This window comes from Leptodactylus fuscus, chromosome 8 (genome assembly GCF_031893055.1).
Source record: "Leptodactylus fuscus isolate aLepFus1 chromosome 8, aLepFus1.hap2, whole genome shotgun sequence".
Lineage (NCBI taxonomy): Eukaryota > Metazoa > Chordata > Amphibia > Anura > Leptodactylidae > Leptodactylus > Leptodactylus fuscus.
The window spans coordinates 66,226,888-66,252,865 of NC_134272.1; the positions used below are offsets into that span (position 1 = coordinate 66,226,888).

General features: G+C 40.2%; 1 protein-coding gene across 12 annotated transcripts in view; it reads right to left on the minus strand.

Annotated features, from left to right (window-relative positions):
- The window catches only part of COL6A3 (collagen type VI alpha 3 chain), a 92,252-nt gene that overhangs the window by 28,136 nt on the left and 38,138 nt on the right, over positions 1-25,978 (minus strand). For 4 of the 12 annotated variants that reach the window (XM_075283985.1, XM_075283983.1, XM_075283981.1 and 1 more), the window contains 21 exons: positions 22,978-23,580; positions 21,358-21,960; positions 19,472-20,074; positions 18,121-18,708; positions 15,770-16,384; positions 14,197-14,790; positions 13,099-13,704; positions 10,961-11,566; positions 9,805-10,142; positions 9,516-9,594; positions 8,759-8,904; positions 8,570-8,662; positions 7,855-7,908; positions 7,677-7,748; positions 7,559-7,585; positions 7,117-7,161; positions 6,128-6,181; positions 4,525-4,587; positions 3,047-3,112; positions 1,368-1,421; positions 78-113 (listed from right to left, as the gene is read on the minus strand). In XM_075283985.1, coding sequence (XP_075140086.1) covers positions 78-113; positions 1,368-1,421; positions 3,047-3,112; positions 4,525-4,587; positions 6,128-6,181; positions 7,117-7,161; positions 7,559-7,585; positions 7,677-7,748; positions 7,855-7,908; positions 8,570-8,662; positions 8,759-8,904; positions 9,516-9,594; positions 9,805-10,142; positions 10,961-11,566; positions 13,099-13,704; positions 14,197-14,790; positions 15,770-16,384; positions 18,121-18,708; positions 19,472-20,074; positions 21,358-21,960; positions 22,978-23,580 — 5,945 coding nt within the window. Of the gene's footprint in view, positions 1-77; positions 114-1,367; positions 1,422-3,046; positions 3,113-4,524; positions 4,588-6,127; positions 6,182-7,116; positions 7,162-7,558; positions 7,586-7,676; positions 7,749-7,854; positions 7,909-8,569; positions 8,663-8,758; positions 8,905-9,515; positions 9,595-9,804; positions 10,143-10,960; positions 11,567-13,098; positions 13,705-14,196; positions 14,791-15,769; positions 16,385-18,116; positions 18,709-19,471; positions 20,075-21,357; positions 21,961-22,977; positions 23,581-25,978 lie in introns of all 12 variants that reach the window. The other 8 variants (XM_075283984.1, XM_075283977.1, XM_075283988.1 and 5 more) reach the window with 6 other exon arrangements.

The window sequence follows — 25,978 nt, forward strand, 5'->3', positions numbered from 1 at the left end:
AGAAACCAAAGTTCTGCAGATGGCCACCTCCACATTACGTCTTGTGAACCTAGCCTTAGAGTATTAATCCATCTTACCTTAACTCCTGGAGGTCCTCTACGACCCTGGGCCCCCTGTCACAAAAACAGCAGAAAAATAAGGGATTAAAAAATATTGAAACACTAATGCATTTGTAGATAATAAAAGATCTAGGTGGACATCATCTGATACACAACTGAATTACTACAATGCAAATTTCCTGCACTTATGATAGACTTTTTTTTGTACAGATTGTGAGCCCCATATAGGACTCACAATCTACTTTTTTCCCCCTATCTTTGGAGTATGGGAGGAAATCCATGTAAACATGGGGAGAACATACAAACTCCTTGCAGATGTTGACCTTGGCAGGATTCGAACCCAGGACTAACCACTGAGCCACCGTGTTGCCCTCTTATAACAAACTCTTCTAGGGAACAGTCAGAGAATGTGTGAACCCATGTAGGGTTTTGTTATAATATTAATGAGTTTTAATCACCTTTTACCACATCAAGGTATAATGTATGTTATGTAGCCTGTGTATAAATGATAAGGAGTAACTCATAGTGACTCAGTAGTCATAGCCCAGCATCTAACTACTATCAGTTATCAATGGCATTGTATATTGGCTTACCAGAATAATACCATTAAGGCTGAGTTCACCCCACTTTTGACCTCTGCTCGGGGATTCGGTTCCCCATTCTGCTTTTTCCACATTTTTAAGGGCAGAAATCGGGCAGGAACCCAGTGGACACCATTATAGTCTATGGCTATTACAGCTTTTGTAAGCAGATTAGGTTTCCATATGTGGGGTACCCAAGCATACTCCATGAACGGAAACCCGAACGCAGGTGTGAACCTAGAGTAATATTTCTCATTGAATCCTTGCATAAAAAAATGGCACATTTTGACTCATGATGTTTTATCGAGGTGTATCAAAGCTCTAAGGGCCCCTTCACACGGAGTAAACGCGCCACGCATTGTGGCGCGTGTACGCCGTGTTTTTTTACGGTGCGCGATTACGCCGTGTTAACGCCGCGTAAACCACACAAGGTCTATGAAATTGGCTTTCTTGTGTGTGGACATTGGTATTCAACATGAGGTCAACATGACAATGACCTAATATAAGAACTAAAGACATCCACTCAACATGTAGCAATGGCACGCTGGAGCAGACTATCCCCACTATGTGATATGTATGTTTCATTTTTTAATGAGGCTATATTCTGCTTATTTCCCATTGTGCCCTGTATATTGTATATGTTATTCTTCCACCTATAGAGTATATTCTTATACACGGCCATATCATTTATCACAAACCAGCATCATGATGGGTGTGAGTTACTTACAGGTTTTCCTGGACCACCGGCTGTTCCTGCAGGACCGTCCCTTCCAGGCTCACCCTGTTAATAATAATATGCCACAATACATCATTACTTCCCACACAGCAGGATTTTGATGATTTTGGTTTTCTTTGTAGTCTTATTACATATCCCTTTTAATTTTATCATCAAAATGAAAGAAACGGCAAACAATGAAAACCATATGCTAAACTGAGCGAGAGAACCATTCCCCTTTGAAGATTCAAAAAGTAGTAAAATTTCATGAAAAGCTTCTTTTTAGACTATATAATACTTTTTTTTTTAAATTTTTTATTTTATGAAAAAAATTTCAATAAAGCTAAAGATAAAGTAAGGCTCTGTTTACTTAGCACTTTCGCCTCACATTTGCCATATGTTTTTTCCTACAGGAAAGTGTAAAAAGTGCATTTTTTAATGTATGGGGTCGTCTAGTCTGCTGCACTTTCTGATGACATGGTCTTCCAAAAAGAAAAAAGTGTACCGCATGGTGTATTATTTTTTATTATTGAGCATATGGCATAGGATGTCCTAGGCCAGGCCTTTATGCTTAGTCTATATGTCCAGAGTAGAGATGAGCGAACAAACTGGAGTTGTCCTGAATTTTACAAAAACTTCATGTTAGTCCGGACACAAAACTTTTGAGGTTCAATACTTGTGAACGAGAAGTAAAATTATTATTAACTAATTATTAATTAATTATTTAATCTAAGATCTCTTTGACCCCAGAATAATTGGTGGAGGCCCAGGACAGGTGTAAAAATTACTCACCTTCTCTCACTTCTTCTAGGCCTCCTCATGACAACGTGCCCCATGTGACTAATGAGTCCCTATCACAAGTGTCCTGGGTGACCCCAGGTACATGACATCACCCAGGAGGCCAAGAGACGGCAATGGACACCATGATGAGGCCCAGAAGAGATGAGAGAAGGTGACTATAACTATGTTAATCTTATCGACTTGGGTCTGCAAATATTATACTCTGGGGTCTGAAGACCCCAGAATGTAATGATTTCACTTCCAGTTTTATCCGAACAAGTTCAGACTGGAGTGACCAGAGGATCAATTCGTCCGAACCCGAGATGAAACAAATCTTCAGAGGTTCGCCCAAATCTAGTTTCACCAGAAACATAGAAGGGGATTCTTCACAGTAAGAACAGCGAGGCGATGGAACTCTCTACCCCAGGAAGTGGTGATGGTGGATTCATTAAACAAGTTCAAGGAGGGACTGGATGCCTTTCTTGAAGAGAAAAATATAACAGGTTATGGACTCTAGATTTTAAGATCCCATTAATCCAGGGTTTTTATACTGACTGCCAGATTTGGAGTTGGGAAGGAATTTTTTTCCCCTGAGATGGGGCAATTGGCACGAGCCTCATGGAGTTTTTTTGCCTTCCCCTGGATCAACACGGTAGGGATTGTAGGGTTATAGGTTGGACTTGATGGACTGATGTCTTCATCCAACCTCATCTACTATGTAACTATGTAGTCCCGAGATTTCCCTGGTGTAAGACACCATGTGAGCAAAGCCTTACAGCAGCAAAAACAACTTGAAAACATAAGTATATATATATATATATATATATATATATATATATATATATATATATATAAATCTATACATATAATTGCTCGGTACAGATAAGGAACCTAAATGAGAGATACATTACCACACTTCCTGTCTCCCCCTTTGGACCTCTTGTTCCTCTCTGAGTAGAGTCTGTTCCTGGCTCACCCTAAAGCACAAATAATAAAGATAAAGAATGATGAGAGGCCATTAATCATATTACTTTTTATTGTATGTTCTACCAATAGACTGAGCCAAACATTGTCAGCAATCATATCCACACAATACAATTCTTTCCATTTTTAACATTTTTCAGATTTTTAAGCAGATGTTAAGCAGATTCTGTATTGATGTGCCAGAATTGTACCAAAAATGCACAGTTGACACTGTTTTATGGTTTTAGAAATATCTGCTTTCATCCTCAGTGATATTTTGAAGTGTCTATAAAAGGGATGTAACAAAAAAAAGGGTCATAAAACACAAAACTTTTTAATGATATAATTTTTTTTCCCAAAAAATATTTAAGTGTATGCCACCGATTAGATCCATGGTAGGGAACCTTCGGCTCTCCAGCTGCTGTGAAACTACAACTCCCAGCATGCTCCATTCACTTCCATGGGAGTTCCAAGAACAGCAGAGCCAGTATGCATGCTGGGAGTTGTAGTTTTGTAACAGCTGGAGAGCCGTATGTTCCCTACCCCTGGATTAGATGGTGTAATAAGCCTAGGCAATAGTCCATGGGAAGATAGATTTAATTTTTTTCACTTATTTCCCTACTTCTGCCACTGCTCAAATATGTACAATAGATGTCTATGGAGAGCAGAGGAGGAGCCTCTCAAAGCACAGAGACATCTGCACTACAGAGAGACAGTTCTCTTTCACAACACAATCAGATTATCTATAATGACTATCCAACCCTATCTTTAAAGAAATGACTCCTTTAATTCTGTAGATGCCGTCATATTTCTGTCTCTCTCCTTCAACACCTCCACCTCTTCTCTCCATAGACTTCATTGTAGCATTATCTGCTTATATAGGGATTATAGACCAAAATTACTAAAAAGAGCAGTAAAAGTAGAAAAGTAAAACTTAAAAACACAGGCACACTTCTTTAGTGAAGTATATTGCAAAGTTTGTTCTCTTCACTTGCTCTATTGATTTATGGAAAACTAAGTAAAAGTTTACTTACACATTATGTTGTGTTACAATATAATCTCACATGAGGGGTCAAGTAAGTGATATCTCTTTTAGGCCTCATGCACACATCTCTGCAGCTACGGGCTATGGAGTGATAGGCAGCGATGTTCAAAGGAATATGGATCGGAGGCAATATATAGGTACACTTGGCGTTGACTTATTGTATACAGTAGTCTATTGCTCATACGATATGTGAGGAGGTGACATTACGGATCAAACCTGTATTCCAAAAAGTCAGACTATTCATGAACGTCCAGTATGACTAAGACTTATGTATCTGTTATATATTATTATATATCTATTATATTGTATAAGACAAAAAACTTGCAACAAACCTGAATATTACAGATAAATGTAGGCATGCTATGTGTCAGTACATCTTACCGGATCACCTCGAAGTCCTTGGTCTCCTCTTTCTCCTCTCTGACCTTTCTGACCCTTCTCTCCCTATTTTATAATAATGATAATGTTAGTTTCAGAGGGTAAACATTGTATGTACAGAGGTACAAACGTATATCCATATTTTCTTCTTTGGAGTGGTATAAGTACTGTACATCGCCGCCATCTTGAATTGTGAATTGTAAAATCTTTCCAACAAATGGAGGAATATTTTTAGGATTTTTCTATTCTACTTAGCATATTGCTTTACTTCACTTATCACCAAGCATCAAGAGATGTATGGGGGCGATAAAACTCCCTTCACCAAAATATTATAATGTAGAGCATTCATTGTAGTCAGTAGACAGGAATTATTAGCATTTTCTGCTGCCAATATTCCTAAAATGTGATTTTTTTGTAATAGGAGAGGTGAGAAAGTCAAGATTGTTGGACCTAATAAGAACTGATATTATATATTTAATGTGACGTTATGCAGCTCTTTGTACAGATTAGGGTCATGATGTCTGTTTATAATTAGAGATGAGCGAACAGTAAAATGTTCGAGGTTCGATATTCGTTTCGAGTATCCCCTCAATATTCGACTACTCGAGTCGAATATCGAACCCTATTATAGTCTATGGGGGGAATGCTCGTTTCAGGGGTAGGCAACATTCGATCAAATTACACTTACCAAGTCCACGAGTGAGGGTCGGGCTGGATCCTCCGAGAAGTCTTCTCCGTGCAGCGTCCCCGCGGCATCTTCCGGCTCTGAATTCACTCTGCCAGGCATCGGGCCTGGGCAGAGCCGACTGCGCATGCCCTCACTACAAGCGGACATGCGCAGTTGGCTCTACCCAGGCCCGATGCCTGGCAGAGTGAATGAAGAGCTGGAAGACGCCGCGGGGAAGCTGCACGGAGAAGACTTCTAAAGGTAGGAGAAGAACCAGCGTTGATTGGCCGACTGTATAGCATTCGGCCAATCAATGCTGGTTCTGCATCGAACTTTTCCATTCGAACAGCAAGTGGTACTCGATCGAGTACAAGTATTTCGAATACCATAGTATTCGATCGAATACCTACTCGATCGAGTATTACTCGCTCATCTCTATTTATAATATAACTATGGCGACTGGTTCTGTTTTTCAAATGGCTATTTCTTGACAAACCCCATCAGTCAATGTTTCGTTCATTTTGGCAGCAAGAACCGCTAGAGATTACACCATTCTTGCCATCAGAATACTGATGGACACCAATAATATTAAAGTGAATGTGTTTACGTGTTTATTGAATAGATTGTACCATGAATTAAATTTCCCCTCTATCCACAGATAGATTATTAATGTCTGAGTGGTGAGAACTCGACTACTGGGACCTCTCTGATAGACAGATCAAGGGTCCTGCTACTCCATTCATCTCTATACATTGTAGAATGTATTCAGGCAAGTACTCAGCCAAGGGAACTGGGAATCCCATTCTCAATGGCAGTCCTAGTGGTCATGGATTAGACACTTTGTGATTGAAATGTACCTTTTAGGGGAACACGAGCAGATATGCTATGAAATATACAACCAGCAACAATTTTAAAAAAGTACAAGGCAAAATGACAAACCCGTGGTCCAGAGCTGCCGCGCTCTCCAGCAGATCCAGGGGTACCTCTTTTACCCTAAAATGGAAGAATAAGCACTTTATACCACTATTAACTTGCTATTTTGCTTTATATATACACATTAGTTACAATAAGGTCTGAAAATGATGATATAGTTTGTCAGAATGACGATTATATTCATTGTCAGCTGTTTTTTAGTTTTTTATCTTCTACCACTTCTATTGGCGACTTTTCTTAAGCATCTATACCTCTACTTATGTAAACTTGGCGCTAGCTCAGCCGCCTCTCTACTGAATTGTATAGGAATTATGGAAATTCAAGCAATGCTGTCTCAAAAGTAGAATTCTTTTATCAGTCGGTATGTTTGCAATCTTGTATGGGATTCAGGCCTTACTAGTGAAGTGATGTTGTTAGGACCAATGACGTTTCCAGGGTGTAAAATAATGTGGTTTTGTGATAGTCACAAACAGGGGAGGCTTTGGCCATAACACATCCCATAGGGGTTTTTTTTTTTTTTGTTTTTTTTTAAATCAGCTGCCTCCCATTGGATTATTCCATCATGTAGAGGCCAATATTTTATTCACCAACCCCCCTTTGTATCCAGACCTGCCCACACTTTAGCTCCCAAGGGGCGGTGGACTGTATACCCCATGCTGAAGAACATCAGGCCCGATAAAGAGTGCAATATACTGTAATGAGGTCAGTGAAGAGACTACTATACCACGGGGCCTATAAAGGTGGCATTGTACTGTAATGGTTGTCTAAGAAGGGAGATTTTTTTTGACCTTCAAATGGGGGGATGGTGCTGTAAAGAGGGGTGTGGCCTAAACATTTTTATAAGGAGGTCTTCCCGACAAATAATAAGTCTACCCCTGTAACTAAATCATAATAATTGCAGTTCTGCAAGGGTTAAATGAGCAATTCTAATTGGATGTATTTATAAAGTTTAACTGTTAATAGGAATACTAAGTGTACTCATGTATATTACTTACATCTTCTCCGTCAATACCATCCAGGCCGATCTCTCCTATTTCACCCTGCAAAGAAATGATGCATTACTATATTATTTTTCATTAAATCTATATATGTACAAATATGATACGAACTAGAGAAAGTTATCATCATCTACTACTCTTTAAAGGGAACCTGTCTTGCCGTACATGTAGTCCGATCTCCAGACAGCTGAACAGATTCATATAGAGCTTGGTGGGGAACTATTTACTATATCTTGTCATCTAGTCATTTGAACTTCTGTTTGTTCTGGGCTTAGGAGTCCAGTAGGCGGTCCAACTCAGTGATGGAACTCTATTGCTATATGTATAGTCATACCAGCAAGGTTGTCAATCACTAGTAGGACCGCCCATAATTAAAATACAAGTTGCAACCTACATAGCAGGAGATATTATGAACTAATTATGGTAGCGATTCCCTTACCTTGTCTCCAGAGAATCCACGAGAACCCTAAAACAAAGACAAAATAGTAAATTTGGTATCAACTTAATAAAATAATGTTTAAATAGTTTAAATATAGGAAAAAAAAAGATCATCCAACCTTAAACCCTCGTTGACCTGGACATCCTCGAAAACCTTGTGTTCCATTTGTACCAGGAGGACCGCGCTCTCCCTAAGGAATAACACATCATATGTTTTATTCAATGGGTGGTCATTTTATACTTTAAGATATAAACTAGATAAGAATCTGTGAAAAAGGGTTACAGAGCATTACTTACAGGTCCGCCTTCTTCTCCTGGGAATCCTTGATGGCCTTTCAGACCTGGTGCACCCTACAAAATACAAGCAACAAAATTTAATATGCGTATATCAAGTTTTCCATTCATTTATCCTCAAAGATAAAAAAAAATGTGGTTGCCCATTTGTAGGTTGTATTAAGGTGCCAATAATCTTAGATACCAGCCAAAGCTATTCCTCCCGAAACCATACACATGTACCCATGACCAAGTGTTAATGTGTTTTCAATGGTTAAAGGGAGAAAAGTGCCCTTAGACACCTCGGGGGTGGTTCATCTAACACAAGGACAAAGAACTGTTCATGTTAAAATCCAACATCCTTAAAATCCTCATATTTGCCATTGGGCGAGGCTTGGGGCACCCCCATGGACAAGAAATGGCTGGCTGGTCCTGCCTAAATCAATGGGTTCAGGTGACTATCTCCTAACACTGGGTAGTTATAGGGCTCACAGTGGTCACAGCTGCCACTAGGCCCGGAAGACAAGGTGGAAGGGTCACCTTCAACACACTAACAAAACATATAATATTAGATTCAGTGAATGGCAATATTTTCCTAATTTTGATAAAGGATACAGAGTAGAATTAAAGGGTTAGCACATAAAGGTTTTAAGAATATGGTATATCCAAGGATTGTTTTCTTATATCTATATATTTCTACTTTCTTTCATTTTTGTGTAAGAATTAACCTCGTCATTACCTTTGGTCCAGTAAGACCTGGAGGTCCAACATCACCTCTCTCTCCGGAACACTTGCAAGGTACTCCACAGCAACCTTTCTCTGCAATGTTATCCTGTAATTCAGACATGAAATGATATATCACTCAATATATATACAGTATATTTAATAAGTTGATAGTGCCACAGACTGTCTGAAGTGTTGGGCTTACCAGTTCTTCAACAATCTCATAATCCAGGTCCACACGGTTTAATCTCAGTGGGTTATTGTAGGTAAATCCTCTGCCAAATTCTAATTGCATTATTTGATCAAATTTAGCTGCGCCTTCCATTCCCACAAAAAGTAAAGACCTCACTCCTATAAAGAGACATGGTTTCAGTCAAGGTAATTTCCTTATGAAATTGACAACAAGCCATATATATTATAGTCCTGCAAATGGAATACCAAACGCACTGGGTAGCAGTGAAAGCACACGGATCCCATAGACTATAATGGGGTCCATGTGTTTTCTGCGTGGTGTCCACACGAGTCATCCGGAGAGGAAAGTAGTTCTTGAAGTATTTTTTTCTCCACATGTTCTGTGCGGACACCGTGCGGAAAACACACGGACCTCATTATAGTCTATGGGGTCTGCGTGCATTTCATAAGCTTACCGCTTGTCAATGAGTTTGGTATTCCGTTCGGGGGTCCCCAAGTGGAATACCGAACGCAGATGTGAACCAGGCCTAATAATAATCTAAACTTTACTCAAACACTATAAACCAGCACATTCATTTTTGTCTAATTTGGGAAGTTTAGTAAATATGTAAAAAAAAAAAAAATCACATAGTTACTTAATCATTGCTGATGCTGTTGGGATCACAGGACCAGAATTAGGTAGCAGGTTCCATTTACATGTCTACGTCAAGTTAAGGTTTGCTATATCTGTACCTATGTGATTTAATTCTATATCTTCAACAACCATTTACCTGCACTTTGTAGAGATTGAGAAGCTTGCTGAAGTTCAGACATGCTTACATCGACACCATCTGTTATGTGGATAACCACCTGTATGTAAAGCAAACGGTCAAAGATCAAGAAATCCAAAAAATAATCAGATTTATAATGCAATAGGTCGCAATTTGTCACACTGAAAGACACTTCTTAAAATTTTGTAGAAAGTTACCACTGTAAAACGCATGGGTATGAAAGCCACACACCGCAAGACAATGAGATTAACCCAATATAGCTTTGCTAAACCCCTGACATATTTCCTACCTTAATACTGCCGTCTTCTCCAGAGGTCTTGAATTTGTTAAGATAAGATTGCAGAGTCCTACCATTCAACACATATGGCCCACGTGTGCCAATGGCAAGGATTTTTTCAATTAGTTCTGGACGATATTCTGAAAAATCAAATGCCTCGACCGGACCTGTTCTTCCCTGAGCCATAAAGGCAACTTTCACAGTAGGTTTCTTGTCACCGCTGCAGCTTATTTTCTGCATGTTGGAAATGCGTTCAAGTATCTGTCTCAGTTTGGGCTCTAGTCCTCTGTATGTGTTAAAGATATTTTGCCCATCGACGTCAAGTCCTATAATCACTTCCAGGTTACAATCTGCAAGCAAAGCATAATGTCATTCCAGTGTGCCATGTATAACTAACTATGCAATATTAGTCTGTATATAGTATATTAGGGCTCGGCTCACACAGTATACCCTAAAAATGTGTCTATGTGTCAATGTGAAGCGAAGGTTTTGGACAGAATCAGCCTCAGAACAAGTATGAACCTTAAAGCAGAGACTGCACGGATAAAGACAGGCTGCAGTCTGTAGGCTAGGAAGGCCGAAGAATCTGTGATGCTATCACCACGAAGATCCCAAAGGTCCTTCACTTTGGAGCAGTTCAGAGGCCTGAGTCAAAGGTATCATAGATTGGCATTGGATCTAAAGTAGGAGGATCCATTCTTATCTTCTCTTTGTTGAGCGTCTGCTTCTGACAGTGTTCAAGATGTATAAACTGAGCTTTGTGAAATTTAGGTCTATCTCACTTGAAGAAGAATTTTGGAGCGAGAAACAGAGTAAATCCAGGCAGGACTCCTAGAAAAGACGATGAGAGTCCTGTTTACTCTGCCCACTCAGACTGATTGACAGGTTCCTCTATATCAGTCTGCATCTATAGAAGACTGTCCATCAGCCTGTGTGGGCAGAGTAATCTGAACTCCCCCTGTCTCTCCTAAGAGTCCTGTCCGATTTTACTCTGATTTTTACCTCCATATCATGCCAATCTATATATTACAGAGCTTGTCTTCTCTCCCTCTATCATATCCAATTCAGTTGGGGTTATTACTTGTTATAATTGCTATGTAATGGAGACTTGATGACATCAGCAAATGGTTTGTGTTGCCATGTAAAATAAACAGAAGAGAGTACCTACCTTTAACAGCTTCCACCACACCTGGACAAACGCTCCTTTTTTGCAGAGCAGTATCAAGAGTTATCAGAATCTGTTCATTCAGCTCTGAAAGCTCTTGGACAAGAGGCACTCGGAAAGCACTTGGTGCGTCGCTTGCTATTTTGGAAACTTCATTGTTATCTATGCTTCCAACACCAATGGCAAATATTTTGACTCCCTTGCTAGACAAAGCTTGTGCCGCAGTTTGGCCCTCACTGACTGACTTTGCCCCAGTAATAATGAAAGCAATTTGTGGAACCCCAGTTTCAATTCTACTGCCTGCCGATTTTACGAAATGTTTATCCTGCAAATGGCGAATAGCCGTGCCCAGATTGGCCGTGCGGCCTCCCTTATACTCGGCTTTTGTGACGGCATCTATGATCACATCTCTGTTTTTGTATTCCTTGAGGAAAAACTCATCTGTCACATCTGAGTTGTATTGAGCCAGTGCAATTCGGATAGCATCCTCTTCCTCAACAACAGCATCAACAATGCCGGATACGAACTGAAGAACCTCTTTGAAATTGTCTCGTCCCAAGTTTATGGAGCCGTCCACAAGGAAAACAATATCGGCCTCTTTCTTGCCAACTGAAACAATACAAAGATTGTGTTTGTTATACTTATGAGACATTTGCATTTGCTTTGTCACAAGAAAAATTTTTGAAGAAGGGGCTCGCCATTGGCAATGGGAATAGTGAGACAGGGTTAAGAAAACTAGTCCAAAATATAAATGAAAGTGTATATACTTGCTATTCAGGGATGGAGAGGTAGTCCAGGGTGTAGCTACAAACTGTCTTTCAGCGTTCCGGTATAAATCACCCCACAAACACTGCTATCATTATACCCAGACCCCGAGTATAATGATCAGAGGGCTAGGTGAGGTGAGGGAACAGAAAAAAACCTGTTACTTACTTCTCCTGGCTCCAGAAGGCTTCAGGCCTACTTGGTAACATCACATGGGCTTGACGCAAGCCCGGCTCAAGTGATGTCTCTTCAATCATTAAAGATGGCCGACATTAGCTGGAAGTGCGCTGGAGCCCAGGAGAGGTAAATAACAGTGTTTTTTATGTTTGTATCCTCCCCATGGTCTCCGATCATTATACTCTGGGGTCTGAAAATTATTCGAGCGTTCCTGTGATGCTATTTTGTTAATGGGAGTCTGTCATCATTTGAGAGCCCTGAAGAGGCTCAAAGAGGGCAGAGGCCCATGCTGGAGCTCAGGAGAGATGACAAACAATTATACTTTGCAGGTCTGAAAAGATCCCAGAGTACAATAGCAGTTTGTGGGTGGTAAATCCCCAAAATTTTGGGTTTAGGTGAACCTACAATTGCTAGAAAATCCTTATGTATGTGAGATTTTTTGTTTTGTTTTAATAATGTCCCACTCTAGGATATTTTACCGTATGGGGGCCACTATGGACATTACATTGCATTGGGGGCCACTATAGGACGTTATACTGAATTGAAACAACTATAGGACATTATACTGTGGGGAGGTCCATTATGGGACATTATAGTTTGGGGCTGCTATACAACATTATTCTGTCACAGGGATCATTAGCATGAATGGAGAGGCCTATGATAATCTTAATCCTCACTGATTATAAATAATGAATTCGTCTATCACCACTATATGAGGATCACTGTGGGGGTCATTGTATTATATGTAGAGGCCATTACAGTACAAGTGGAGACACTATGAAGGCCATTATATTACATGCGGGGCACTGAAGAGGCCATTCTACTGAGTGTGAGGTTCATTATACTATATGTGGGGGCATCTATAAGGCTATTATACTGAATGAGAGGACCGTTATACTACATGTAGGGGCACTGACGAGGACAAACTGCAGAGTGTGGGGGCACTGAAGGGGCCATTATATTACATTTGGGTGCAATGAGCGGGGCCATTACATAATTTGTTAAGGAAGGCTCCAAGCAAAGCCTTAACATTTATAAGTGATCACTACTCTGGGGGTTCTTTGGGACATTTTCTCTCTTTTTGCAGGGGATTGATACATCTGTCAAGTAACAGCAGAGTGATTGAGTTTGTTAGTGGTTATTGGCTTATTTGTTGTGTGCTGATATATCAGTGGCACGTATAAAAATAAAATACTTACCAACTGTTATTTCTGGTATTGTTGGTGGTGGAGTTGGATCAACAGGACTTGTAAAAGATCTGAATAAAACATTTTCGATGTTTGATAAGTCTTTAAATTCCCTGACGGTGAACAGATAACGTGGGTCTGACACAATGCGTTCCACTTCATCTCTGTCAGCACTGCCACTGGCTACCGCAAGAGATCTGATCTTATTGGTTCCAAGTAATCTGGCGGCTCCAGTAACATCATCCTCAGACTTCCCACCAGTAAGAAGAACCAGATACTGTGGTACACCTTCTTCTATTCTGCTCCCAGCTGACTTTACAAAATGATTTCTGGTCACAAAATCTATAGCTCTTCCGATGTTGAGCTGATCCCCTCCTTTGTGTCGCAGACGGCGAATGCTTTGGATCAAAGCAGGCTTGTTCATGTGGGCTTTCAGAAGGAACTCTGTACTTGGATTGTCACTGAATTGGACCAAGCCTACTCTAACTTTATTAGGGGCAATCTCAAAGTTCTGAACAACTTTCAAGAGCAAATCACGAATGTTGGCAATGCCGTCTTGACCTGTTCTTGTTGAACCATCAACCAGGAAGACAACGTCCCGTCTATCAGGATCAACATCTATAGAAATAAGAGAAATATGATGAGTGAATACAATGGAGCCATTTCATATATTATATTCTCAAAAGCTTTAAGATGATCATAGGTAGTAATAATTATATTTGTTGATTTATCATCTAGTCTCCCCATTGCTAAACCTATCTTTCTTGCTTCCTCCTCATCCCTCAACTCGGGTAACTATTCAAACAATTGGACAGATTCAGTGGCACCAAAATTGGCCCCAAAAAACAGAAACCTGAACGCAGGTGTGAACCTAGTGTCAGGAGTATGCGACAAACCTCGCAACTCTTGGATAAAGTTACTGTGCTTGTAGACTGCATGTGCGATCTCACGAACCTACCATCTGAGTTATTAGAATTAGAACCTCCAGTATCAAGTTGATATTAAGCACATCGGAATATTAACAACAGACATGACTCTAATATCACTAAATCTTCAATAGTTCATTACTTTATTAATTTTTTGCACCCACGTAATTTTATAAATAATTACCTGTTTCGGTTTTTGTTACAATAATCTTGGTTATTTCATCTTGATTCAGATTAGAGACACTTGTAAGAAATCTTTGCTCCATTGATGGTAGTTCTTGAAAACTAGAAACTGAATATATATAATCCTGGCCAAAAGTTATTTTGCTGGCTTCATCGTTGTCAATGTTCTTTCCAAATAAGTAAGGAAACACTAAAGATTCTTTAACTGCTCTTGCTCCATCTCCAACATCATCAGAGGAAGGTCCGGAAGAGGCTAGAATAAGAAACTGTGGCACTTGTTCTTCTATACGGCTTCCAGATGGCCTTGTAAATATGTTTTTTGATACATACTCCAGGGCATTACCGGTGTTCAGAGTTGATCCACCCTTAGGTCGCATTTTTCTCACTGCACTTTGAACTTCTTCTTTGGTAGAGTGTGCGTTTAACAAGAATTCTACTTTGGGATCTTCACTGAACTGGACTACACCTATACGTGTGGCGTCTGGACTGACATCCATTGTAGCCACAACCCGTTCAATTAGTCCTTTTACATGGTTGAACTCAGGAGCTGCACCCCTCGAGCCATCAACAAGAAACACTACATCTCTCTTTATACCTATAAAAAGATTAGAATATGCAAAGGTAAGTGTTACTACATTGTTAATGAAAACGTGCTTCAACATTTTCTTTACTTTGAATGGGTACATTGCAACCATGTTCAAGGCTTCAATATAAAACCTAGATCCCCCATGTTTCTACTAAGTGTAACGTACAGGAACATAGGCTTTAAGGGGGTTTCAGCCTCAAATGGATTATTCATACTGATGATCTAGCTACAAGACAGGCCATTAGTATGTGACAATGGACCCAGAACATATCAGCTGTACAGGTGCTAGTAGCAGCTGAAGTGGATGGGGAGCGTGTGCAGATGAAACTGCAATTCCCCAAAACCACCATTATACAGTCAATGTATACTTCACAACCATGCATATTCAGCAGGACAGTCCCAGATTCAGGTCTAGTCCCAATGTCGGTGTTGGCAGGAGGTATGTCTCAGTTTCACCTTTTCTGCACCAGAGAAGCAGATGAGCTGAATACAAGAGAGGTAAAGCATGGATCTGTCTGCTCTCTGCTTTATCATTTGGCCCCTGCTTTATCATTTGCCCCACGGTCTCTACTGCAGAGTTATTAGACGCATTGTAATGATGTCTCTCACATTACGCCTGCAGCTCCCTGAAGATTCCAGTAGCATTGACAACAGGCAGAGCAGCAGGTAAGATGCTACCAACACAAGGACCACCTCAGGAGGTAGCAACCTATTAGACTCCCCATAGCAAAGTCCAGATCCCTGTATGAGGTTAAGGGGTGAATCCTGGGGGATTTGTTCCGACAGTGCCTTTATATGTAGCCCAAATTCAAACCGATTTGGAAGAACAGTGAGTCCACATTGAGCTTCCTTAAACATAAGGTTTTTATTGTGCAATCTAGAGATAGATCTTTTTTAACACACTGTTATGAATACTACAACAATAATGTTTGAAGTTATGGTTATACCACTGGACCAGTATGACTAACTGGTAAATGATATGACTTACCTTGGGGAATTACTTGAGGACGTGACTGCCATAAAATCTCTATGTCACTTGCTTGAAGCTCAGATACTCTTGTAATGAAGTTCTGGTAAACATTGCCCAATTGGCTGATATCAGGAACAAAAGCTGCAAAGTCAGGACTAAAGGAGATGGTTCTCAGCTCTTCTTCATTAGCATTACGAACTCCAATGGCATATGGAAAAATATTAGCATTTTTTAGTTCAGTGGCTGATCTCCTGACATCATCTCTTGACTTGCCACTGGTTAGCAGAATCAAGAACTGGGGCACTCCCTCAGCGGCACGACTACCTGCTGATCTGGTAAAGACATTGGTTGTGACATAGTCCAAAGCTGCCCCTGTGTTCAATGGGGATCCTCCAATAGGTGTTAATTGCTGGACAGCTCTTAGGACTCCTTGACCATCTGGATAAGCATTCAATAGAAAACTGGGTCGTGCTGCATCACTATACTGAACAACACCAATACGAATCTTATCTTCACCCACATCAAGGTTTTCCACCACCCTTTGAATAAAGGATCGAAGGGAGGCAAAGCTGGCTCTGCCATCATTGGATCCATCAACCAAGAACACAATGTCCTTCCTTCTGCTGACATCATCTAAAATGATAAGAGAACAAGAAATCACATATCCATATATTGGTAGTACCTATACCTCTTGCAGACTAAGATTGTTGTAGAAACGCAGAGCAAATATTAGGGGTTTTTTTTATGGATTGACGCTATATGACCCAATCTAAAGAAATTGCACATATACAGGACACCAATATTCCACGTCTGTTCCAAATTCTAATTTACCAAGAAATTCATCTCAAATAATGCTTTGTTTCTTCAGTTGTTAAGGTTCACCTTTGTTATTGTGCTCATACGTGTAAGCATTGTTGGTCCAGCCAGACTCCAGTTGGTTTTCCATGATTGTCTCTTTGCAATATCTTCACCATTAAACAGATTGTTAGAACTTACATGTCTTTTCAGAATCCGAAGCTAATTTTTGCATTCTTTTGCCACCAACATTTGTCAAAGGGCTATGCAAATATTAATTACAAATATGTCTTTCCTATAGTTAGGAATTCTAATCAGTTGTTGAAAAGAAAAAAAATTGCTATGAAATTCGGGTAATTGTCGTGGATGACATTGCAATATAACTTCTGGGAGTGTGCATGCTCTTTAGGTGCCTTAAGCAAACATTCAAAAACACTTCTGCCCAATGCACCCATTTGTTTCCCCAAATTGTCAGCCATAGCACTCCCACAACAGAGACAACCAGAGCAGCCCCCATATCAATGAAAGCCACAGCAAAGTAATACAGTATCAGCTAAGCAGATAAGATTTAAAAAATCTTATTTTTCAGCTGATTTTATTGAGGATTTCACCCTTCGGACTTCATAGGGTGAGACCTGAACAAAATCTGCTAAAAATTCTTTTGCAAAATTCACATGTAAGACATGTACATTTTGATGTGGAATTGCAATGAAATGTGCATGCAAATCTAGTTAGAAAATATGCATCACATTTTTTTCCCATGTGCATGTAGCCTTAAAGCAACAGCCACAGTACCACATAACAGTGACCACAAACCCATACCAGTGAAAGTGACCACCACAGTTCCACTTAATAGAAGTGATCACAGTACCCCGAAAAACAAAAACTACAGTGCCCTTACAACAGTTATAGTCACAGTCCCTCTGCTCCCCTAACAGTGATTCCCATAGTGCCACCATAACTATGACCTTCACAGTGCTCCCCACAAATTCCAAAATGCCCCATTAGTGCAAACCGTAATTGACTTTGAGCATTTGTCACATTGCGTCTACTGTATGAATGCGCCCCATAGTGTTCCTATAAATGCCTGCCAAGTGCCTCATCCCGTGAATAGCAGATCTAACCAGAGTGCCCTCATAAAAGCCATGCCACAATATGCTCTTGTGATCCTAACCCTTGTAGAGTTCCTAAATACAGGAGGAAGTTACATATGACTATTATAGGTGACTTACTGCTCCTGCAATAATCTCTATGATCAGTGCCAGAAAAGGAGACAAATGACTCCATTTTGATGAACTTATTCACCAAGGCATTGGGTCCATTGGGCTTATCTTGAGTACAATCAAATGTGTAAATCTATTAAAGTACACCAATGTATTCATGTTCTAATTGCCTTCAGCAATTCAATGAAACCAAATATGTTCTCATCATAATTTGTTCATTTGTATATTTTTACCCAATGCAAGATGCCAATATTAATACACTCCGAAGAGGATGTGGTGGATGTTCGTGGAGCTTGCAAGCTACAATACATTGTACGTTTCCCTTCCACCATAAAATATAAAAGTACTTACAAGTTCCTGTTCCTGTTCCTGTTACCTCCACTGAGATTGATTTAATACGATCAACCATTTCAGACTGAATAGTGGAGAGTTGATCAAGAGATTCTGAGGATAAGACATATTGTGGCTCAAAAACAATCTTCTTAAGTTCCTCAGAGTCAGCCCTTCCCGAATTGATCGCAAATGTAAACACGCCGGCTGTCTTCAACTTATCTGCTGCCTGATCTATGCTGTCTGCAGATCTGCCTGCAGCCAGCAAGACTTGGTATTGTGGTACCCCCTCTCGAATCCTACTTCCAGCATCTGGTGTAAACAGATTGTCATGAGCATAATCCAGAGCAACTCCAAGGTTGTATGGTCGGCTTGGTCTGAATCTCAGCCTTCGCACTGCATTGACTACATCAGCTTTTGTTTGATGTGAGTCAAACTTAAATTCCACTTTTACATTTTCACCGACTAAACCCAAAGCAACACGAGTGCCATCTGGGCTAACGTTGAGGCCATCAATGATATTTGCCACAAAATCTCGAACAACTGGAAATTTTCCACCAATATTGGCACCATCAATCAGAAATAAGATGTCCTTTTTGCTTTCTGTTTCTGTACAAAAAGGTACCAAATGGTTTAAAAGTTAAACAAACCCTCAGACAGATATTCTGCACAATGTCATCTATTGCACCACAGTTATCTACTTTGGAAGCCAGATACAGAAACTACTTTAATCCAAGAATACGGCCACATTGAAGGTAGTTCCACTGATGTAGCATACCAGGTCTCCTGAGGGATCGTGGTCAAGTGCTAGGAATTTGTGTGTGTGCTTAAATATCCAACAGTTGCTTTAAAATTTGGCCCACTTTGTGTTATCTGCTGTGCATCCAGAAGTCAACTTAAGGCTGGGGCCCCATGTGGTGTAGACGTTTTTACTGCAAAGTGGATGGGATTCTTGTGAAGCAGTGTTTCCTTTGTTGAGTAAATGAGATATTGGAAGTTAATTCTGCCATCACACCAAAGAGACAAATCCCACATTGCTCCAAAGAGTTAATTTGCATATTGATAAAAATAGCAATATATCTTCTCCAAATATATTGCAAAAACAACTATATCATGGCAAGTAGATTCCGATTCACAAGGGCATAAAAGCACTGTTTAACTCCCTTTAAGGCATCAGGTAGTAGACCAGGATGCTACATAAGTGGACCTACCCTTGTGTGCACATTGTAGTGGACTATTTCTGTATATATCTTTGAGAACAGCAATCACTGAACTTTCCTTATGCATACTGAGATTAACCCACTAAAACTGTATTATCTTTGCTTTGCTGACGTCATGTTACACGTGATAACATCTCATGAATTGCTCTTACCGGGTGTCACTGTTTGTACTATAGTGCTTATTTCATCGGTAGTAATTGTGCTGACACGTTGGGCAAATGTTTGGTAAGCATTCTCCAGCTGAGGTACATCGGCAAAGTAGAGAAGAAAGTCAGGAGTAAGAGCGATAGATTGAAGTTGTGCCCGATCAGCCGAGCCAGCACCAATGGCATATGGCACAACACCAGTGGCCTTGAGATTACTGGCTGGCCTTCGTACATCATCTCTAGACCTTCCAGTTGTCAACAAGATAAGAAATTGTGGCACGCCTTGTTGGCTTCGACTTCCAGCAGATGGAGTAAAAACATTTCTTGTAACATATTCTAGGGCTGCCCCCATATTGAGTGGGGTGCCCCCTATTGGAGACATACTTTGTACAGCTCCTATTATATCTTGTTTGTCTGAGTAGGCGTTGAGAAGGAAAACAGGCCTAGCAGAATTACTGAACTGGACAACTGCAATGCGTGTTTTGTCTCGACCCACATTAAGGTATTCTACCACGCTCTGCACAAATCTCCTGAGAGACGGGAAACCATATATGGCATCATCTGAACCATCAATCAAAAACACTACATCCTTCTTGTCTTCCTCGTCTGCTAATAAAAATAAATGGTAGAGAAAAGGAGGAACAGGAGAATATTTTAGGGTAGTTTTTAGGTTAGACAATACATATTTAGCTTGACACAAGAGACTAGTAAATGTAATGGAGCCTCAGCAACTAACCATGTGTCTCGCTGCGACTAAGACAGAAGTGAAGAGAGGCAGTTACAGTGGGCCCAGATATAAATCAAGACTAATTGTGAAATAGTCTTGTTTACTGATGAGTGTTGTGCAACCCTGGATAGTCTAAATGGATGGCGTAGTGGATGGTTGGTGGTTGGCCACCATATCTCAACAAGACTACGCCATCAGCAAAGAGGTGATTCGCTAATTGCAGAAATTTTTTTTGAGGGGGAAATCCCAGCATATCAACTATAACTACAGAAACGCCAGCGGTTTCCCTATAGATATAATAGAAGCAGAAAGTCCGCTGAGGAAACCGCTACTTGGGATCTTAGCCTTAAGCAACACTCCAGTGAAAACTCAACTTTTTATCCTACTACACTCCTCCTCTGATTGTCTTTCACATTCTACAATTCTCTGATGTATAGTGCACTCATGTCCATGCAAGCCATCTTTCTGTCGGCTATGCTCAAATACTCTCTGTGCTTGATATAATTTCCATGATGCCTCAGCATTATATAGACAGCTAGAGACAGCACCACCTCTGCCTGCTGGGGAACAATGTAATTTTATTTTCTTTATATTGACGTACATAATTGCCTGAGCTCTCACCAGAGATCATGGAGGAGTGTTATTTTGGGCACCCGTAAGACAGAAAGCCTATCCACTTATGAAATGGTAGTAACAATATAATTGGCACTATACCTTTTATTGCAATGGAAGTCAATATCCAGCATATTGTATGCCACTGTATGCTTAAACAGTGGTATAGGTGAGGGGGCATTCAAACTTGTGCCCCTGTGTGTCCTGTGTCATTCCGCTGGGTTTCCGTCCTCAGCCTTGCTGAAACTGGACAGGGGTCGGCTTCCTGGCGGTCAGCTTTAAAACCCACTCATTTGAATGTTAGTCTCCGCCTACAGCCTCTCCGTGGGGAAACCATTTTTTTTGGCTGGACACAAAGTCCTGCATGTCTGATTTTGTCTCCAGTCAAAAAAAAACAAAAAACAGTTTCCCCACGGAGAGGCTGCAGGCCTCTTAGAGAACACCAATAACTAAACCTTCTTTATGCATACTGAGAGTAGCCCACCAAAACTATAATATCTTTGCTTTGCTGACGTCATGTTACATGTGATAACATCTCATGAATTGCTCTTACCGGGTGTCACTGTCTGTAATATAGTAGTTATTTCATTGGCAGTAATTGTGCTGACACGTTGGGCAAATGTTTGGTAAGCATTCTCCAGCTGAGGTACATCGGCAAAGTAGAGAAGAAAGTCAGGAGTAAGAGCGATAGATTGAAGTTGTGCCCGATCAGCCGAGCCAGCACCAATGGCATATGGCACAACACCAGTGGCCTTGAGATTACTGGCTGGTCTTCGTACATCATCTCTAGACCTTCCAGTTGTCAACAAGATAAGAAATTGTGGCACGCCTTGTTGGCTTCGACTTCCAGCAGAAGGAGTAAAAACATTTCTTGTAACATATTCTAGGGCTGACCCCATATTCAGTTGGGTGCCCCCTATTGGAGACATACTTTGTACAGCTCTTATTATATCTTGTTTGTCTGAGTAGGCGTTGAGAAGGAAGACAGGCCTAGCAGAATTACTGAACTGGACAACTGCAATGCGTGTTTTGTCTCGGCCCACATTAAGGTATTCTACCACGCTCTGCACAAATCTCCTGAGAGACGGGAAACCATATATGGCATCATCTGAACCATCAATCAAAAACACTACATCCTTCTTGTCTTCCTCGTCTGCTAATAAAAAGAATAGTAGAGAAAAGGAGGAACAGGAGAATATTTTAGGATGGTTTTTAGGTTAGACAATACATATTATGCTCGTCAGAAGAGACTAGTAAAGGTAATGGAGCCTCAGCAACTAACCATTAGAGATGAGTGAACACTGTTCAGAACAGCCGTTCCGAACAGCACGCTCACAGCACGCTCCCATAGAAATGAATGGAAGCGGCCGGCACGCGGGGGGTTAAGTGGCCGGCTGCCAGCAAAGTCTGCGTGCCAGGTGCTTCCATTCATTTCTATGGGAGCGTGCTGTTCGGATCGGCTGATCCGAACAGTGTTCACTCATCTCTACTAACCATGTGTCTCACTACAACTAAGACAGTAAGAGAAGAGAGGCCTCCTCTCCTCCATGTTCACCTCTGAACATTAAGACAAAGGAATGAAGAGAAAGATGCATCGGGGTGCCATCATATATAATATCCTATCAATCATGGAAAATAGCTAGAGACAATAAATCTCAATATAATACATAACTGACCATCAAAGAAACATCTTTTAGTTTACTGGAAATAAAGGCATAAGTTTGATCATTGTACTGTGAAAAGATTTGAGGCTTATTGTGACAGATGGGTTCATGCAGATAAAGTCTTAATGAGGAAGGTTTCTGCCATACATATTAATCAGATTAAGAGAGGAGCTACTAAAATTCCACCATATCCCAACAAGACTGTGTCATCAGAAAGGAGGTGATGCGCTAATTGCAGAAATTATTATTTTTTTTTTTTTTGGGGGGGGGGAATCGGAGCATGTCAATTATAACTACAGAAATTCCAGCGGTTTCCCTATAGATATAATGGAAGCAGAAAGTCTGCTGAGGAAACTGCTAGTTGGTGTCTTAGTCTTAGGCAGCACTCTAGTGAAAACACAACTTTTTATCCTACTGCACTCCTCCTCTGATTGTCTTTTCTAAGACTATAATATCTTTGCTTTGCTGACGTAATGTACATGTGATAACATCTCATGAATTGCTCTTACCGGGTGTCACTGTCTGTAATATAGTAGTTATTTCATTGGCAGTAATTGTGCTGACACGTTGGGCAAATGTTTGGTAAGCATTCTCCAGCTGAGGTACATCGGCAAAGTAGAGAAGAAAGTCAGGAGTAAGAGCGATAGATTGAAGTTGTGCCCGATCAGCCGAGCCAGCACCAATGGCATATGGCACAACACCAGTGGCCTTGAGATTACTGGCTGGCCTTCGTACATCATCTCTAGACCTTCCAGTTGTCAACAAGATAAGAAATTGTGGCACGCCTTCTCCGATTCGACTTCCAGCAGAAGGAGTAAAAACATTTCTTGTAACATATTCTAGAGCTGCCCCCATATTCAGTGGGGTGCCCCCTATTGGAGACATACTTTGTACAGCTCTTATTATATCTTGTTTATCTGAGTAGGCATTGAGAAGGAAGACAGGCCTAGCAGAATTACTGAACTGGACAACTGAAATGTGTGTTTTGTCTCGGCCCACGTTAAGGTATTCTACCACGCTCTGCACAAATCTCCTGAGAGACGGGAAACCATATATGGCATCATCTGAACCATCAATCAAAAACACTACATCCTTCTTGTCTTCCTCGTCTGCTAATAAAAAGAAAGGGTAGAGAAAAGGAGGAACAGGAGAATATTTTAGGGTAGTTTTTGGGTTAGACAATACATATTTAGCTTGACACAAAAGACTAGTAAATGTAATGGAGCCTCAGCAACTAACCATGTGTCTCGCTGCGACTAAGACAGTAAGAGAAGAGAAGCCTCCTCTCCTCCATGCTCACTTCTGAACATTAAGACAAAGGAATGAAGAGAAAGACAAGCACTGGGTGCCATCATATATAATAAGCTATCACTCATGAAAAATGGTTAGAGACAAAGAAAATCTTAATATATAACATAACTGACCATCGAAGAAATATGTTTGAGTTTGCTGAAATAAAGGCATTATTTTATGTAAATATTATCATATTAAAGGGGTTTTTCCTTAGGATAGGCCATAAGTATCTGATCTGTGGGGGGGCCAGCGGCTAAGATCCCTTTACTATACAGTGCATGGAGCTGGAAGCAGATAGCTCAGTACACTGGATAGTGTCCTTGTTCTGTCACTGCAGGCCACTATACAGTATACAGAGACAATTGCTTCCAGATCCATGCACTGTATAGTACAGAGATTGGCCACAGCCCCAAATAAATTATGTTACTGAAATCATTTTTTACTATATGTTTGGACCAAATTTAATGATTCAGAACATAAAATACAACTACTGCAGATCTTCTGTATTACAGAATCAAACAATAAACCAGGCTCAGTTTACTCTTCAAAAAGAGGTTCTGCAGCAGCCATGGTGCGTGAGGTTCTAAGGCCTGTATAAACACACAACCTACGGCCTTGCACTTTAATATGAGCACAAAACACCTTGGAAACTTGTACTAGAACTTCATTTTTTTCCAGGTCCATTCGTTATTTGCATATATGACTTTCTTCCTAAATTCCTGCTGAATTACATCCTTGCATCTTAGTAAATGCGAAATTATACCGGAAATATATCAAATACATAACATATAAATACATTGCAAAATTTTGTTCTGGTCTTAGAGCATGTCTACCAGTAAATTGCCATGAAGGAGACAGTTCCTTGACTTTATGGCGATCAGTTTCCGAGCTGTACCATATTATGATGCAGTTAATATTTCTTTCCTTTAAAGTGTAAGATTTGCATTTGGTAAAATTTCACAAAATCATAAGCGATTTAGCCAATTTGGCTTTCATCAGTATTATTTCCTTCTTGGTCCTTATATAAATGAATCCCTTTTTTTATTGGAATATTTGTCACTTAAATCCTGTTTGTAAGTAAAAAAAATGAAACACCAAAGCCAAACATATATGTTCCTTATATCATTTTCACCATATAGCCCCTTTTACTGGCCACATTTTAACACCATGCCATAGTTAAATTGAACACACTGATGCTAGGTTCACACCTGTTATCCGCTTGGGGACCTGAAAAACGGAAACCCAAACCGCTTAAAAAGAAACCCGTGGACTCCATAGATTATAATGGGGTCCACTGGGTTTCCAACTGAAAAAATGCACAATTTTCAAGTGGATTGGGGGACGGAATCCCTGAATGGTCATGGAACCCAGATGTGACCCTAGCCCGATTCATTTCTTAATATGTATATCTTTATAATAGTCTGAGCTCTGTTTTTAGAGTAAAGAAATAAAAATCTTCTGAATAGCCGAACAGGCTCAGAGGTTTTAGAGGTTGTCCAGGTAGGCTATTAAAATGAAACAAACTTAAAATGTTCGAAAACAACAAAGTCACAAGTCACTACTGAACCAGGAAGAAGAGACTGGCGAGGGACTTGGTTTATCGGAAGTGGAGGGATCTGTCAGATGAGTATGACTTTGTTACCTTAAAACACTCTAAGCTGTTTTTAAGATAACTTTTCCTGGCTGGAGAACCCCTTTAAATGATAGAATTCTGGCTCCTGCTGTTAGGAGGAGCAATCTGAGGGCTTACAGCCTATCGTTTTATACACTATATAAGTTGTCTGCACAAAGCTCCCTCTAGTGTTGGCTGCAAGGGTCAGATTTGTATAATCAAATTCTGAAGATTTTTTTCATTCTATCTAAGAAGCGTCAGCTCCTGTTATATATTGTAAGAGTTATTTCAGTCATTTAGATAAAAAAAAAAATGTGTTGGAATTCCTATAGAAAAGGGTCAAATATCATATTCAAATGATATTTCATCTGTATTTTCTCTATTTTTCTGCAAAAATAATAAGGTTATGAAATGCAACATTTTTTTGTGTAGTATTGTCGGTGTAAGAAATTAGATAATTAACTATCAATGCAAAAATAAGTGTCCGATTCACATCTGCGTTCGGTATTCTGTTCTTTTCTATCTTTAGGATTCGTGCGGACACCACTTGGAAAACACACAGACTGCCTTAATAGTCTATGGGTCCGTGTGGTTTCTTTGCTAAC